Here is a 17359-nt window from a genome sequence, read left to right as displayed (position 1 = left end):
TGCTGGTTTTGGGGGACTCTCCGGAAGGGATGAGGAGAGAGAAGTTTAGTTTTAATTATGTATGTTTATTATATATTTTATTTATTTATTTTGGTTTGTTTGTTTGTGTATTATTTTATGTGACCACGGGGGTGTTCATTGGGGTTAGGGTGGGGTTGGTGTTTGGGGAGGGATATTAGTGAGGGTTAAATGTTGATTCGGTGTGTATGTGTTGTGTTTTTCTCTGTTGTGTTTTTTCTTTGAATCAATAATAAAAAAAAGTTAATTACAAAAAAATACATAAAAAAAATAAATAAAATGTGCAATTTTGTTTGGCGATGCTTGTGGCGCAGAAAATTTACTGAACTGCAAAGAACTTCATATAACAGCAAAAAAAAAAAAATAATATTACATTTATTTATGAAAAATGAAGATTTACCCATAAACATGTTTATAAACACACAACAAATGGGGATATTGAAATAATTTAAACCAAGTTCATACAATAACATTATATGAGCTTTGTTCCAATTCAACATCCAGTGGGGCGTGGCCAATTCAATACAAATTCCAACCTATGGACTGGGAAACGATTCTTAAAATTTGAATTTTGCCCATAATTTTGTTCACATTCATATTCAAAAACAATTGCCTTGTATAATTCATGTGAACCTAAAGTTAAAGTGAGCTTGATTGCTAAAAGAACCCAAAGCTTGCCAAAATGAAGAAAATGCTTTAAACGTCAATATAAGTTTGAATAAATTAATGAATAAATAAAAACAACAAACCTTGATCCTAACACGCATATTCAAAGTGACACTGTTTTTGTGTAATTTCTTTAATACGATTATATTGTGAATCTATCATAAACCTTGACACTCTGCTTTCCAAGCATGTCATTTTCTGAAGTCTCCTACTCTTTAGTACGCTACAGCGTGCCTCAGTCACGCTGTAAAGACGTCTACAATTTTAAAAGCAGTGACACCCAAAGGCCCAAAACTTGACCTAATATGCACAGATAGGTTCACGTCAGACTAGCGCACTACATGCCAAGCAATCAGTGTAGTTTAGCGAAGCATGTCAGGCATGAAAGCTTGCGCCAAAAGCCGGTTTAGTGTTCTGAAGCGTAAAGCGCGGGAAAGCTATATGACCCAATTTGGGAAGTTACGTAACGCGCCCCAGACAGCTAGCATGGGGGGTGCGCTCATTGACTACACATTCAGAAGCCATTACAGGGATGTAAAGGTCAAAGTTACAAGGTCTTCAGGGCAAGTCAAGACCACAGTCGATTCAGTCAGTCTTATTCAGTCTCATGCACATTTTTGTCTAGATTGGAGAAACGGCTAACAGTAATGAGGCCAGAGGACCACAGAAGTAACAAAGATGCTGATTAGCACAAAGATAGAGATACATTTTTCTCTCTGTGTGTTAGTTGCTGTGCGACCCATGACACCAAACGCAATTGCAAAAACACTGACTGTTTTCAAACAGGTTTTCCAAACACTCTCCTCTCATCTGCAACTGGCTGGACAAACAGACTGCCACGCCCCAAACTTACACCATTGGCCAATGTTGCTATGTCGGGCTGGTTGCAATGCTCAAACAAACAGAAATGTCTTGAAAGCGCCACAGAGCCAAATCAAAATACAAATGACTTACAGTTGTCTCTGCATCTGAAGCTAGGTTAGGAGAAAAACGTTTAACACTGAAAACATTACACACTTCCCCAATAAGATGAGTATTCAACCATTTAGTGTTACCTCAACCTTTGTTATCCTATGTGCTGGGGCACTAGTATTATTGTTCTGTGTGTGATCAAAAGAGGACCAGCTGTGTTACTTCCCAGGGCCTGCTCAGGTGTTTTCACACAGTATGTGTGTGTGTATGTGTGTGTTTAATTTGTCAGATCTTCACAGTTCAGAAAACTGACTGAAATGGATACCGCAAATGAATGTTCAGCAACAGCCAACATCCTCATTCACTTTCACTTGTTGGAAAAGCGCAGCCTGATTATTTGGCCTGAAGATCTTATTTTGTGCTCCATGAAAAAGCAATAAATAAAGGAGTAATAAAATAATAATAATAATAATAATAATAATAATAATTCATACTGGTTTGGAATGGGTGTTTACATGTGAATGATGACAGAATATTAATTTTTGGGTGATTTATTTCTCTAAAGGGGCTAACATACCTAATCTCTGTGAAAATTCGTAGAACTCCTTTAGTTTGCCTACTAGAGGCACCACAGCAGCCCATGCCTGGTCTTGTAATGCCTCGTCATTGGGATTCTGGATTGCCTGAAAAAACAAACCCAATCACAATAATACAACATCTGGCAAGTTATAAACAAGTCAAAATGCGACATATTATTTTATGACAGGTTATGAGGTTATGTTACAACAGAGTATGTGGGATGAGGTTAAATTAAGTCCTTTTTTTTTCATTGAAGGGTGGCATTTCGTGGATGTAAATTCTGTCAAATCCAAATTTACATGATGTTTTAAGTTTATTCATTATGTTTTTTCCACGACGACACTGGTCAGAACATCTAGTCACTGTTTTCTCTCTGTTTCACAGTGTGCCTTGCAGCTTTCAAATACATGCGGCTCATTAAAATAATTACTGAGAGTGCTGACATAAAAAGTAATGTACCTCACTCCTTTGATTGGACAAAATTAAGAAATAAAAGGAAACATTCACATTCATTCTGCAGAGGACGCATGTCCATGGCAACTGTATCTTTACAGCAACAGTATCCATGGCAACAAGAGCATCAATCACACTGACACTCACTCACAGTGAGGCGTGATTGAGCAGAGCTAAGAATTTCAATAACACAGAGATTTTCAAAGCCACCAGCACTGCTCCTTATTCAGTTCATTTTGTGTGAATATATGTGGATTGAGAGAGTCAATGAAACATAAGGAGACAATTATAAACAACTTTGCCTGTACAATAACACATATTTGCAGGGGTGCATAATTTTGACAAAAATCATAATGGACGATTACTCTCCTTGATAATCACAATAATAATTTAATTTTAGAGAATTTACATCAAAATAATTAATCTGTGTATTTTGATCACTGCATCCCATTATAATCACAAAGCTGTCATTATAAGTAAACACATTTTTATGTAACTGTTTGCATATTGACTTCTGCACTTTCGAGAATGCTTGAAGCTGTCTACATTGCACAATACATCTTTTTTTAATAACAATAAATGTATAACTTTAAAAAAAAATTACACCATGTCTACACCTTGTTCATTATACAGTTAAAACCCTAACGGGAGCATTTTAGTGGCATCTTGTGAATCCAAAATAATTCCAAATTACGGCTGATGCTTTTTGCTTTGGTTCTTAGCCTTATTTTTGAGTGTCAAGTGATGTTTCTTTAGCACTTATGTTTGTTTACCACCGTGGGAATGAAATAAACATACAACAAACATATGTGGACCAGACTGCTTCAAAGTTATGGGTAATCATTCGGATTGGTTTTTAGTCCTTACTAACAGGCATATAAATTAATAAATAAACTTCTGATTCACCACTACATTCATGTGCTCAATGGACACGCCTGCGATTGGTTACAATACTTAACCACTGGAAAAAAAATATTGTAAACAGAAAACACTGAAGCAATGGGAGTAAACCTAAAGGGCATCGGATGTTGTGTCAAATCCTCCTCCTTGGACACCAAAGTGAATTGATTGGCTGGGAAAAATTTTTGGGTACTCCATTTGGTCCCTGATTAGAGACATGAGTAGATCTCTCTCTGTTAAATTAATGAGTGTGAGTGCACCTCTCGTATCTCTTGCCCGGCGCCTTTATATGCCTGTAATTCGTCAAGAATTTCCCCTGTATCCTTCAGGACCACATCCACCTCTTCCCACGTCTCCCGCTCTGCGTCTGTCGGTTGGGCATCTGGAGACAGAGCGAGAGAAAAAGAAAATGAATGGAACAGTCTTCAAGGTCTTTAATCTAAAGGTCTTTCAACGTCACAGTTTGTCACTGTTTGACACACTGTGAAGATATACTGTATACTGATGGCCATGGATCAGAGCTTTACACCTTAGAGAATGAGCCACAGATCAAAATGAAGGAAAGTACAAAGACAGCTTTGAGCTTACTGACACTTCATGTGCTACATTCAACCCTGTTAAGCACATACAGCCCAAAAAGAACATTACCACTGGCCAAGTGTTGGTCTCACTGAGGAGGTTACAGAATTTTTGAGTCAAACCTCTACAGCTAAGTCAGGTTTCATGTTTAAAAGGCAAAGTTTGGAATTTTAAATGGTGGAAACTTCAGGCCCACATCTAAAGAGAAGCCTCAATGAGACATTGCCAGCTTTTAACTACAGATGTCTTCAAGTACTATTTAAGAAATTAAGGGCCACCTCCTTTCTCGACGCACTCAAATGCCACATATTAAGAATACAAAGATCTTTTAGCTTGTCTGGTCTTGATACAGTAGGTTCTGTTCCTGTGCTCTATATGTTCTGCATCTCTTGCAGTCCCTCACTCTCCCTCTCTCTCTACATGTGTTACATAACCCTTGAGTAGACATTATAGGATTTGTTCTTATAGGAGACCGACTGATGACCCATGAATGAGCCAATGGTTTGGAACTGACTCCATATAGCCCCCTGTCTTTATCCACAAGAACTGCTATGCAACTAAACATGGTGGAAAACATTGTTGGGGAGGAGATGTTCTGTGGGTAAGTGTAATAGAGGCTGGAAACTCTTGTTTTCCACTCTCTCAACACCCTCTGGATTATTTTCTTTGGTTCACCTTCCTTAGCTTTGGAGTGAACTTTTGACTCAAACAAATGAGATGGTAGCAGATTGTGTGTGGCTCATGAACTAGTGTCCAGGGAAAGTGAGGTTCATATCGTATCAAACCCCAAACTTGAGGTGTAGACCACTGGCGCATTCAAAAGGGAACTGGCATCTTATATTGTGACAAGGCAATGACCTACGCCATGTCTCCCAGAATCCAACTTGATGAGAAAGTGCCCCAACATACAAACAAGGGCCTTAGTTATTTGATATCAGCTACTGAAGTAGTGCAATGTGAGGGAACGTTTGAGAATAGAGGTTTGTTTACAGATAAACTCAAGATAAATGAACGAGGAAATATCTTACTTTCAAAATCGAGGAAAAAGTTGGGCTCCTGTTCAAGGTCTGTGCATGTCAAAACTTTAAGGAGGTTCCCCATGACAACGTACCTACAGGTAGAGAGAAAGAGATGGAGAGAATTAAAATGACATCACTTGAACAAAGTACAATGCATGTCTGAGTTGTTGGCGATGTTTGCAAATTTGACAGTCAGATCAAAGTGAGATGGTACGAAATGGGGGTGGAGCTCAGCTGGGACCTGGCAATACAACATTATGGTGAAATCTGGGTCATGATTCTTTATGTTTAATGTTTTGCGACACAAACTTAAATATTTTCCTCACTTTTTTTCACATTAAACTTCATTGAACTTTGTTGCTTTGTGCAACAAGTGATGAAATTCTTGCTTTACGTCATCGTAGAGCCATCAAAGTAGCATAGAGCACATCAGTGTCGGTAAAAAAAATAAAATAAAAAAATAGTGAGGGAATAGCGCACCCTGGCTCCAGCATGTTTATCATTGCATGAAAAACCTTGCACAGATTTTTGGACAAATTACAAATTAAATATGTTATGGACTTGTATTCTTCACTTGTTTTGAGTTTGCATTTTGGTTGAACAGAAATAATTGAGTGTTTTTTTATTTTTATTTTTTTTATCTAATGTTAGTGCAAATACAAGTGTCAGCATCTTTGGTGTTTGGTCCCCTAAATGATGCTTTTCAGTGCTTTGCAGGTGTACATTTCTGAAATCCAAAAACTACATACTGTAATATATACTGCACCAATTGAAGAGCAACATGTGTTACTTATTCCTAATAATACTGTAATTTTGGACTTCGAAGAAACTTCGAAAATCAAGTTTTTTAACATTATTGTTTTTATGTGAAAAAATAAAAGGTACATTTCTTGTTTCAACATGATTTATTCTTTAGAGCTTTGATATGCTGGACAAGAAAAACTAGCCTCATACCATGTGGCCCACATTTGGGTTTCTACCACTGAAAATGGTTGAACAATTTATGCATTTAGAGCCACGTTAAGAGCCTCATATCTCTGGGATTTAACCATATATGGCCTTAAAAATATATATAGATAAAGGAAAGTTTGTTTTGAAATCAGAATCTAAAAGGACATTAAGATATCTTTAACACGTTTGAAGTGTCAAGGCAATGCAACACAAAAAAAGTGTTATTCTCCAATTTTGGACTCAAACCATTGGCATTTAATGCAACAAGGGCTGCTGAAGTTAACTGATTTTAGTAATAGAACTACCAACCTCTGTGTAAAAATAAAATGATGCTGCTGTCACCTTTCTAAGGTTATTTTTTTGACCTGCAGTTTTGCTCCAAAATCATGGGGGAAAATTGTCATGTTGACCCTCCTCTTCAAAATTATGCATTACTCAGTAAATATTGATCCAAGGCATTTAATATTTTGGCTTTAATCAATTATGTTTATCTTTCTTCAGAAAAAGTACTAACAAAATAAATAAAAAAATCAGCTGGGGGAGTTTCTGAAATTTGGCTGATTTGGCATGGACTAACCCTACAATACTGCAAGGTTAAATATCACAACACTTTGAAATATAGACTTTCCCCCACCTCTAGTTCTAGGCTAAAGGGTGGTTATAATGCTCTACTCTGATGCAACATGGCACTTATCTCCCCTTTTATCAAGAAAACATCACCCTTCCAACCACCAGTCGATGCTCCTTCCCCTTACCCCACAGCTTCCACTCTCCAGACACAGTGGTTTTCCTGTGCAGGGCCCTGAGCCGACCAGATGTCACTACTATTTTTACATCTAAAAAACAGCAACCTAAAGAGCATGAATACTCTTGGGATAACAGTCTAATGGGTCCATGGATTTTCTTTTGTATTTAGCATTCAGTTAGTGAATAACAGAGGCATCAGTACAGAAGCAAGGCCAAACAATCCTTCTACAATTGTAAACTTAATCAAAGTCCCATTTGAAAGATGGAGACCTTCTTGTAGTTCAATCTTAAAGGGCACATACAAAGAAAAACAGGGTATACCGCGGGCCTGGGTAGCTCAGTGAGTAAAGACACTGACTACTACCCCTGGAGTCGCGAGTTCGAATCCAGGGTGTGCTGAGTGACTCCAGCCAGGTCTCCTAAGCAACCAAATTGGCCCGGTTGCTAGGGAGGGTAGTCACATGGGGTAACCTCCTCATGGTCGCTATAATGTGGTTTCAAATCAAAATCAAATCAAATCAAATCAAATCACTTTATTGTCACACAGCCATATACACAAGTGCAATGGTGTGTGAAATTCTTGGGTGCAGTTCCGATCAACATAGTAGTCGTGACAGTGATGAGACAGTACCAATTTACAATAACATCAAATTAACACAGCACAATTTAAACATCTGATATACACATAATTACACTCAACGATATACAAATAATAACATAGACTGTACAGTATACAATACGCACTATATAGATACACATTATTCAATAAAAATAAAAAATAAAAATATATAAAAAAGTATATATAGTATATATAGAATGTACAGTATTGTACTGTATTGACATTCAGGCTATCGGTTGATAGTCAGTTGTTAAGACAGAATATAATAATAATATAATTTATGACCGTCCGGTGTGAGATATAAGAGTAAGGGTAATAAAGTGCAGTGCTGATGTATTTGATCGTGGGAGATCAAGAGTTCAGAAGTCTGATTGCTTGGGGGAAGAAGCTATCATGGAGTCGGCTGGTGCAGGTCCTGATGCTGCGATACCTGATGGTAGCAGTGAGAACAGCCCATGGCTCGGGTGGCTGGAGTCTCTGATGATCCTCCGAGCTTTTTTCACACAACGCCTTGTATATATTTCCTGGAGGGAGGGAAGCTCACCTCCGATGATGTGTCTGGCAGTTCGCACCACCCTTTGCAGTGCTTTGCGGTTGTGGGCTGTGCTATTGCCGTACCAGGCAGAGATGCAGCCAGTCAGGATGCTCTCTACAGTGCAGGTGTAGAACCGTGTGAGGATGTGGCGGTTCATTCCAAACTTCCTCAGCCGTCTCAGGAAGAAGAGGCGCTGATGAGCCTTCTTCACAACGACTTCAGTGTGGACGGACCATGTGAGTTCCTCAGTGATGTGGACACCCAGGAACTTGAAGCTGCTGACTCTCTCCACTGGTGCTCCATTGATGGTGATGGGACTGTGTTCTCTGTCTTTTCTTCTGAAGTCCACCACAAGCTCCTTTGTCTTACTGACATTGAGGGTCTTACTGACCCAGTGTGTCAGAGTGTGCACCTCCTCTCTGTAGGCTGTTTCATCATTGTCAGTGATCAGACCTACCACCGTCATGTCATCAGCAAACTTAATGATGGCATTAAGTGTACAGGGAATACAGGAGTGGGCTGAGAACACAGCCCTGCGGGGCTCCAGTGTTGAGGGTCAGTGATGAGGAGATGTTGCTGCCTATTCTAACCACCTGGCGTCTGCTTGACAGGAAGTCCAGGATCCAGCTGCACAGCGAGCTGTTTAAGCCCAGAGCCCGGAGTTTCTCATCTAGCTTGGAGGGCACTATGGTGTTGAATGCTGAGCTGTAGTCTACAAACAGCATTCTCACATAAGTGTTCTTTTTTTCCAGGTGGGAGAGAGCAGTGTGTATTGTAGATGCAATGGCATCATCAGTGGAGCAGTTGTTGGGGTAAGCAAACTGCAGCAGGTCAAGAGAGAGAGGCAGCACAGAACAGATGTAATCTCTGATTAGTCTCTCAAAGCATTTGCTGATGATGGGGGTCAGAGCAACAGGACGCCAGTCATTTAAGCAAGTTATTTTTTTATTGTTTTGGAACAGGTACAATGGTGGATGTTTTAAAGCATGTGGGGACTACAGACAAAGAGAGGGAAAGGTTGAAAATGTCCGTAAAAACACCAGCCAGCTGGTTCGCGCACGGTCCGATGACGCGGCCCGGAATGCCGTCTGGGCCCGCGGCTTTGCGGATATTCACCCGTCGGAAGGATCGGGTTACATCTGCTACAGAGACGGAGAGTGAACTAACCTCTGTAGCTTCAGCCGCGAGAGCTCTCTCCGCGAGGGCGGTGTTATTTCCCTTGAAACGAGCATAAAAAGTATTTAGCTCATCCGGAAGAGAGGCAGGGGTGTTTATGGCAGAGTTTTTATTCCCTTTAAAGTCCGTGATGATGTTAATTCCCTGCCACATGCTTCTAGAGTTGGTGGTGTTAAACTGTCCTTCAATCTTGCTCCTGTACTGGCGTTTTGCGGTTCTGATAGTTTTTTGGAGGGCATAACTGGCTTGTTTATGCTCCTCCGCGTTCCCGGAATTAAAAGTGGAGGTCCGCACATTAAGTGCCACGCGAACATCACTATTAATCCAAGGTTTCTGATTTGGATAGATCCGTATTGTTCTGGTCAGAACCACGTCCTCTACGCACGTTCTGATGAAACACATTACGCTATCAGCGTAAAGCTCGATGTCGTCATCAGAGGCGGACCGGAACATCTCAAAACAGTCTTGTAGCGTAGGATCTGATTGGTCCGACCAGCACTGGATCGTTCTGAGGGTGGGTGCTTCCTGTTTCAATTTCTGCCTGTAAGTGGGCAGAAGCAGAATGGAAGAGTGGTCCGATTTGCCAAATGGTGGGCTGGGGAGGGATTTGTTGCCATCCCGGAAGGGAGAGTAGCAATGGTCCAAAACCCGGTCCCCTCGTGTGTTGAAACTAATGTGCTGGTGGTATTTTGGTGCGACTGATTTTAAACTGGCTTTATTAAAGTCCCCGGTCACAATGAACGCGGCCTCAGGGTACGCGGTTTCCTGCTCACTTATACTCCCATACAGTTCCTTGAGTGCCCGGTCTGTGTCGGCTTGTGGGGGAATGTACACAGCTGTGATAATAACCACTGTGAATTCCCTCGGTAGCCAGAATGGTCAACACAGAAGCATAAGAAATTCCAGATCAGGAGATCAGAAAGACTTGATAGAATGTACGTTTCTTTTTTTGTGGTTTGCTCTCGGTAGGGCGCGTGGTGAAATGTGCGTGGATGCCGCGGAGAATAGCGTGGGCCTCCACGTGCGCTATGTCTCCAGGGTAACGCGCGCAACAAGCTACGTGATAAAATGCGCAGATTGACGTCTCAGACAGGGAGGCAACTGAGATTCATCCTCCGCCACCCGGATTGAGGCGGGTCACTACACCACCACAAGGACTTAGAGCACATTGGGAATTGGGCATTCCAAATTGGGGAGAAAAATAAGAAATACATTTAAAATACAAAACAAACAGGGTATACCTTGCTCTTTTGAAAAAAAAAAAAAAAAAAAAGAGTTTCATGTATATGTATACTTATTCCAAAGCCAAAAAAATTCTACACAAGCGCACAAATGAAGACACGAAAGCTTGGCCAATGCAGTGCAAGCAAGTTGTCCTGTTGTACATATTTACGAAAGTTCTGGCATTACAGATGGTAACAAATCTCAGTCGTCAAGGTACAATAAGAGCTGCGCTTTACATGTACTTGAAAAGTTTGATTTCAGTCAAACTACAACAAATAATTAGTCTTTATAAAAGATCCTCAAGAGAGCGATGAACATATAAGAGAGAGAAAGAGACCTTCCAAACGTTCCCATACTAATGGAATGGTTATCATATTCACACAGGTTTCTCGGTGTCTATACCAGGTTGAGCAGGTGAAAAAGCTGAACACCCACACAGTTGATCTAAAATAAAAAAAAAAAAACAGATGTACACAACGTCTTTGAGTGTTCAATATTTCAGACGACAGTCTGTCGTGAAGGTAGCAGTATCGAACAAAAAACTGAAAGTCACATAAAAAGGCTGGTTTGTTTACATTCAGCTTGTGAAAAGAGATGAAAGAGGAGGGAGAATGCAAACGAGAGGGAAAGGGTCAATCTAGGCAACAACAACATAAGAGTATCACCCATGATTCCAGTGCCTCTGGCAGGAAGGGACAGGAATATAAGGGCACACACATGAGAATGCAGACAGGCTAGATGTAGGTCACAGACGAGTGTGTGTGTGTGTGTGAGTATATGCGAGTGAATGAGTGCTAAATAATCATGGCTGACGTTATGACAGGACACTCCTAAAGGAGATGCAAATCTAGTAAGCAAAGGGGATAAACAGTCGCACCTACGCTCCTGACATTACAATGAATATGAAAGCCACCTAAATTCGCAGGTGCGCTTGAATGCAAAATTGCAGGCACATAGTATACAGTAAATACAGAGATCACTACAGGTACATGTTTTGGAGTGAATGATGTTGACAATTGGTTTTTGTAACTGGTATGCAGTGTTGGAGAGTAATAACTAAAAGTAGAGATGCTACTAACTAACTATATTTTTCACTGTTAAGATAGCTGTTTTATAAACAGTGTAGCTTTTCTAATAAAGTGTAGCATACTAAAATGATGGCCATTTTTTGTAATATTGTTTTTACATTCATACCAAAATGCTGATAACTACCAAAAATTTGCTTATTTAAACAATCAGACAATGCAACAAACCCACATCTACTGTACATGTGTTCCATCAAAACAGATATGCACACAACACTTACGCACTTTGAAAAAGCAGGCAAGAACGGCGATGAGGGAATTTACTAAATTACAAAAATTGACATCTGCCAATTAGCATATGCTATTATGACCTTTTCCCGATAAAGAAAAACCGTTTAAGGTGGTTTACATTGTTGCATGCACATCTTTACAGCCTAGAAAACTGAGGTACTAATATTAAAACTTGTTGGCCTTAAATATCCACACTCTCACATGATGCTTTGGCAAGTCCGATTCATTTTAGTCAATTGGTTAGCTTGGATAATTAATTTAAATGAGCTAGTTAAAAAAAAATAAAAAATACACTCATTGCTTTGTAGCAATTTACAAAATAATATAATGTTATAAGATTTATTACATTAATTTTACAGAATAATATAATATTCAGTCAAATGCTGACGTTTGACCACATTTACTAATAAAAACAGTTTTATTGGTTGTATTTAGAGCACAGTTATCTGTTCTAAAATTGCTGCACTGTTAAACATGTGCCGCTAGAGCTAACCGCTAGAGGGCGCCCCACAATCACACATCGCTGCTTGAAGCTCTGCATGAATGGATGGAGACCGTTTCATAACATGCAGCCTTTTTTCTGTTTTGTAAGGCCACATCGTGATTTCATTCTTAATTCTATCAATCTTGCAGCCTTAATGGATACCATATGGATGTCTCAGAGATCAAAGTCTGCAGGATTAGAGCATCTTAGATGATTTTCTCCTCATCATGAACAGTAAGTGCTACTTTTACAACTGTCACATCAGCAGTGCCGGTTTTTCCTCATTAAATGTAAAAAATTACAGAATAAGAATTAAATATGATATGTTCTGATGAGTGCTAACCCTTCTATATTATGTACCTATTATTATTTCTGGATTGAGTATTTAAATTCATAGTTTTCAAAGAGTGGTTGGTCTCCAAAATCTGTGATATTATCGCACTACTTTATCTGTGTCTGATATAGAACAGGCAGAACTCTAGATCTAACGACCCATAGATAAAGTTAACCGTTATTGTTCTTCTTCCAGTCAAAATTTGCACAGTAAAAATCAATGACAGCTGTAACTAATCAATGTTGGCAAGTGACCATGGTATAAGCGGGATAACCCATGGCTAGGCGTGCATTATACATGTTGAATTCAGTTCGCGTCAGGTGGTTCTTCGCCTTGGCATCGTGCATTACAATCATTAACGTACACCTAGCCATGGATTATCCTTTACTAAATTTCTAAGCAGCTACAAGTAGCTTTCCTAACACTGGTTGGTGCTCTAATTAACAGGTTAGAATGTATATGCCAGTGCTGAGAACCCAGAGGAGAGAGATGAGACTGAGAGAGTAACATATACGCAGAGTGACAGAACACAGGCTGCTGTCAGGTAGAATGTTTAGATGTGAACGGGTAGACAGATGAACAGGAAGACAGAAAGAGTGAATGTCTGGATGTTGAGGCTAAGAGACAGCGGGAGACTTCACGAGGAGTGATGCAGGTGAGGTTGCCAACAGGTGAGCCTCTGAGCTAGCAAAGTCTATGTGTGTGTGTCTGCGTCTTGAACAGAAACAGGGAAGTTGCTGACAGTTAGGTGTTGATGAAAAGTGCTCTAACATATACTGACAGAGCCAAGACCTTGGTGGGCTCTAATACACACTAACCCAATAAGACAATCGCACTTTTTTCAAGAGAGACAAACAAACTGGTGAGGGTCAGTGACAGGTTAAAGACACGCTACAGATCATGTTGTGGTCAGGGTTTAGGCAGAGCTCAGGATTAGAGGACAAGGTCAGTGGTATGAGTTATTTATTGATCTCATGCAAACAGCTGGGGATAGGCGAGGCTGTGTAAAACTTGTTTAACTTGTTTTTAAAGATTTGGTATAATCTTAAAAGGGATAGTACACTTCAGCACCTCTCTCTCTTCTGACTGCAAATAATCCATCTTTCTCTGCCTTTTTCCTCTTTTGGAAAGAGGTGGAAATGTAATAGTGGATTTTTTTCTTTTGCTCTTGGAGCAAATGGAAAGGCAAAATAATATTTGCTATGGTCTCCAATGTACCTCTATATAAGTTTACCACACTATAGACGAAATTGCATACAGCAAGCAACTGTGCTTCTGGATCCTTTCAGTGTTGGATAGCGCTGCGGACAAGCAGTATGCATCTTTATTGCTTAATTTATTGGTCCACATTTAGTATGCAATAGAATTCAACATTTTCAATATTCAAATAGCTGATCTACACTCACAGACCACTTTATTAGGAACAGTATGGTCCTAATAAAGTGCCCAACGCGGTCTTCTGCTGTTGTAGCCCATCCACCTTAATGTTGTGCATTCTGAGATGCTATTCTGCTCACTACAATTGTACAGAGGGGTTATCTGAAGTACCATAGCCTTTCTGTCAGCTTTCATCAACAAGGTGTTTCTGTACACAGAACTGCCACTCACTGGATTTTTTTGTTTGTTTTTGGCACCATTCTGAGTAAACTAGAGACTGTTGTGCATGAAATTAGCAGTTACAGAAATACTCAAACCAGCCTGTCTGGCACCAACAATCATGCCATGGTCGTAATCACTGAGATCACATTTTTTTCCCCCATTATGATGGCTGGTGTGAACATTAACTCAAGCTTCTAACCCGTACCTGCATAATTTTATGCATTGCACTGCTGACACACGATTGGCTGATTAGATAATTGCATGAATAAGTAGGTGTGCAGGTGTTCCTAATAAAGTGCTCGATGAGTGTATATTAAAAAACTTACTGCATTCATAATAACTGCAAATGTTTAACATTTTAGAAGTAGTACATTATTTTATTTACATATCCTTTCACAAACAGCCAGTACGCACTGTACTGGTGGAGAGAGGAAGTCTGGATCCCGTTAGATCTTACATGGTTGTTTTATTCATATAAGATCATCACATTTGGCCTCTGCGGTCACGATTTGGAAATTAAAAAACAGCAATTTGTGATTGGAGTTTGTGTGATTGCTCCGTGAAAAGTTCAAATCTGCCAAGAGTACCTGCGGGCAAATGGGTCTTATTAGAGCAGATGCAAGCCCATCATTTATGATTGTAAAATCTTTTGACTCCACAAACAGCACATTTTGGACATTTTCAGCTCAATTTGAACAAAGCACCAACTGAAAGCAGTTCTTTTCTGGGATGCCAAAAGAATTTGCTTGTTTGCAAACCATAACTTCATCTATAGTTTACTTCTGCATTCCAAACCCGGAGATGTGAAAAGGGTCCATAGCAACAACCTGGCAACCACCCAGAACACCTTAGCATCCTGGCATTGAGTTTTGCACAGGCAAGAAAAACTCGTTTATTTATTTAGAAAATGTAATCAAATTTTTAATAATACGTTTGCAACAACTGTACAATACTGTGCCCAGCTGTACTGTGTGTGTGTACTAATACTCTGTTAGAAAGTTAAATAAATCTGACCCGAATCCAAGCCATGCCAATGAAATGCCCACCACTGCAAAAAGCGCCAACCACAAATCCCACCCACCCCTCCCTAAAACCAGCAGGGGGTCATTCCAAGGACACTAATATCTAAATAACACAATATTTGACCACATTTTTAAAGCGACAACTCTATATCTTATTTTGATAAATAAGGAATTTCATTAAAATTTTTCTTTTTTAGAGAAAATAATAATTGAGAACACAGACTTTTGTATTTTAATTGTGTAACTATTAAAGAGACTAATGACATCACTGACTTAACACTACAAAAGTGTTAGAGATGTGTGTGTGTAAAGGCACTAAAGAGCTTTTTTTTTAATAACAGTAAAAATCAGAAGTGGAGAACATTTATTAAGGTGCTAAAATTCACCTCAAAATGGCTCTTTTCAAAAACGATATATAGACCACAGGGCTGCCAACAGAGGAGTGAAAGCTTCAGAGTTGCAGATTATTTTAGGAACTGTGCATTTGCCTCTCAGCTTTTTCGTGGTGGTCCCAAAGGGTGAAAGAGCCGTACAAGCTCTTTCCGATGTAGCGAGGCTCTGACCTGTTTGTTTTCTTTTGGAAGCCTCCTACTGGGAGATTGCGTGCTGGAGGAGAGGAGCAACGATGGTATCTAGAAAAAGGAGGGGGCAAACAGGGGATTGTCTAAGCCCGCTGGGCACTTACGATTCACTACTGCATCCTGATTGGCTGCGTGCAAGTTCTCCTGCACTCCACTGTATCCATGCAGTTGAAAAAAGCTGGTGATACCAAAAACACGCCATCAACCAATCAGAATGCAGATGGGGGGGTGGGGGGTGAGGGGGGAGGATGAGGGCACTGGAGCAGTAGTCTAACATAAGAGCTTGCGAATGAATATATGAATAGTGATGAGGTAATCGCAACGACGACAAGCTGATTAATCACGGAATTCTACGAATGTTTGACATTCCAGTCCGAAGGATTAAAGTGCATATTTAAATTAACCAAGACTTAACAAGTCACCATGATAGTAACCAAAGTAGGTATATATATGCACAAAATATCAAGTGCAATTTAAATGTATTTTTTTATTTATAAACTCACAATATTAAGAAAACACGTTTTAGTAGTGAGTTATATTTATAACTGTTCTAATTTTCTAAAACTGTGCACACACCAACGCATGCATGCAACACATCACCAGTGCCCCCAATAATGCAGGGAAGAAAAATAGTCTGGCAGAGCTGGAATTCTGCAGGAGCACTGCAGCATGGGATTCCACGTGCTCCGCCATACTATGCTACCGCTCTGGTGCCACTGAAAAAAATCTCTCCCCTCCCTCAATCCCTCCGTCACATAGGCACGGCAGTGGAGTGGCTAACCGGCTGCCTGGGGGCAAAGAGGGGGAGGGGAGCGAGCCAATCAGTCCGTGTTTTTGAGTGCACACTCATTTGAGTGAGTGGATGCTATAATCCATTCATGTATGAGAAAAGGTGCTCGAGATTCCGTAGAATTGAACTGAATGGGAGATGAATATTGCTAGCTTATTTGCAGAGGGGCGACACTTGTCATAGTAGCATTTTCTAAAATTAAATTCAGAGAGGCTCAGCTATGAGCACAGCCACGTTAATCTAGTAATACAGGCTTTAAAATACGTATTTATTGATTTGACTATCATTTACAACAGTGAGCTTAGTGACATTTGATAAAGTATGTGCAAGTATGCGTAATTTGCGTGTGTGTAATGCATCTTGCAGTGTCAGTCTTCTGCAGCATCACTTACATCCTTGTCTGCAGTTTTAAACTTGACCTAAATTTCTTGGGGTGTGCAGCCACATCGTATTAGCCAAGTAGCTGTGCTCTGATTCCATCCGACCCCCTGACACTCACCCAATCGAAGGGGCACAAAACGAGGGAGCAATATACTTCATCCACCCCTGTAACTTGCATACACCACGCCCATGACCTGCCTGACCTCACCCAGCGTTAAAAAAATGAAGGGTGCATAATTTGATTAGAAGAAGAAGGGAGAGCATGTGTTTGTTTGTGATTAGTAGACACGCCCTCAATGGCCACACTGGAGTAAACAGCCTCATTTTAATGCCTTCATTAAGCATGTTGTGGCAAATCAAAACAAACCGCAGAGTAAGCCAATGAAGACGCAGCATTTTTGAAGGATGTCTGTGATTGGTGCTGGCAGTTTGACTGTTACTGCAACAACAACACTGACAAATGGCAACTGTGAC

The 17359-nt window shown here is 40.1% G+C and overlaps 1 protein-coding gene across 4 annotated transcripts in view; it reads right to left on the bottom strand.

Moving 5' to 3' along the window:
* The window catches only part of LOC127434742 (CYFIP-related Rac1 interactor B-like), a 103259-nt gene that overhangs the window by 20924 nt on the left and 64976 nt on the right, over positions 1 to 17359 (bottom strand). For 3 of the 4 annotated variants that reach the window (XM_051687690.1, XM_051687691.1, XM_051687689.1), the window contains 3 exons: positions 5136 to 5218; positions 3789 to 3910; positions 2174 to 2279 (listed from right to left, as the gene is read on the bottom strand). In XM_051687690.1, coding sequence (XP_051543650.1) covers positions 2174 to 2279; positions 3789 to 3910; positions 5136 to 5208 — 301 coding nt within the window. In that variant the 5' untranslated portion in view covers positions 5209 to 5218. Of the gene's footprint in view, positions 1 to 2173; positions 2280 to 3788; positions 3911 to 5135; positions 5219 to 17359 lie in introns of those variants that run through there. The other variant, XM_051687692.1, reaches the window with a different exon arrangement.

Source organism: Myxocyprinus asiaticus, chromosome 44, assembly GCF_019703515.2.
Source record: "Myxocyprinus asiaticus isolate MX2 ecotype Aquarium Trade chromosome 44, UBuf_Myxa_2, whole genome shotgun sequence".
Classification (NCBI taxonomy): Eukaryota; Metazoa; Chordata; class Actinopteri; order Cypriniformes; family Catostomidae; genus Myxocyprinus; species Myxocyprinus asiaticus.
The sequence above is the reverse complement of the archived record's forward strand: the minus strand, read 5'-3'. Positions and strand labels throughout refer to the sequence as shown.